This window comes from Antrostomus carolinensis, unplaced genomic scaffold (assembly GCF_000700745.2).
Source record: "Antrostomus carolinensis isolate BGI_N321 unplaced genomic scaffold, ASM70074v2 scaffold44674, whole genome shotgun sequence".
Lineage (NCBI taxonomy): Eukaryota > Metazoa > Chordata > Aves > Caprimulgiformes > Caprimulgidae > Antrostomus > Antrostomus carolinensis.
Genome location: NW_010312223.1, coordinates 587 through 1,521, shown reverse-complemented (window position 1 = coordinate 1,521; position 935 = coordinate 587). Strand labels below are relative to the sequence as shown.

Sequence of the window (935 nt, the reverse complement as noted above, 5' to 3'; positions counted from 1 at the left end):
TAGCAGTCGTACTCCACCGCCCGCTCGCTGAAGAAGAAGTAAACCTTGTCGTCGTCGCCGGTGCTGCTGGCCGCGCTCTCCTGCACGTAGGCTGAAGCCACGAAGTGGGGCTCTGTGGAGAGAAAGGGGAGGGTGACACCGTGCCAGAGTGGGGTGGGTGACCGTGATGTCCCCACACCGTGTCCCCCCCGACCCACCGTTCAGCCAGGAGGTGAGATATTCCGTCTTCATGGAGTAGTGGGGGCCCAGGTTGCGGAGGATGACGGGCTCCGTGCCCAGGAAGTTGTTGAAGGTGGCTGAGTACAGCTCCCCGTCTGCGAGACAAGGGGTTAGGGAGGGGGATGGGGGGGTGCAGTGGGCACCCCCCTCGAGCCCAGTGGGTGCTGGGTGGTGCCACCTACCCACGATGAGGCCGGTGTGTCCCTTGGTGGGGTCGTAGGGACACTTCCCTTTGCCATCCTCGAAAGCCACTTGGTCCAGGGTGAAGCCAGAGAGTTCCTGTGGGGCACAGGAGTGGGTGAGGGTCCTGACCCCCTCCCCAGTTCATGTCCCCCTGGGTGGGGATCCCAACCTCCTCCTTGGTTCACATCCTCCCGCACCCAAACCAGCCCCGGGGACAGGGACACACCCCAGGTGACCCTTCTGGGGACAAGGACACCCCTGGATGATGCTCCTGGGGAGAGGGACACCCCCCTGATGACCCTTCTGGGGACAGGGACACCCCTGGATGATGCTCCTGGGGACAGGGACACTCCTCAGACAACCCTCCTGGGGACAGGGACACCCCTTAATGACACTCTGGGGACAAGGACACACCCCAGTGCCCCCCCCTGGGCATAGGGACAGTGCTAGACCACCCTCCTGGGGACAGGGACACCTCCCAGATGATGCTCCTAGGGACAGGGACAGCCCTGGATGACCTATTATGGGGACAG

The 935-nt window shown here is 63.5% G+C and overlaps 1 protein-coding gene across 1 annotated transcript in view; it reads right to left on the bottom strand.

Moving 5' to 3' along the window:
* Positions 1-498, bottom strand: part of LOC104524172 (semaphorin-4C) — a gene marked incomplete at both ends in the record, with an annotated part of 1,104 nt that extends 606 nt beyond the window's left edge. Inside the window, 3 exons of the mRNA XM_029084743.1 lie at positions 13-112; positions 198-314; positions 402-498. Coding sequence (XP_028940576.1) covers positions 13-112; positions 198-314; positions 402-498 — 314 coding nt within the window. The remainder of the gene's footprint in view (positions 1-12; positions 113-197; positions 315-401) is intronic.
* Positions 499-935: the final 437 nt, after the last annotated feature.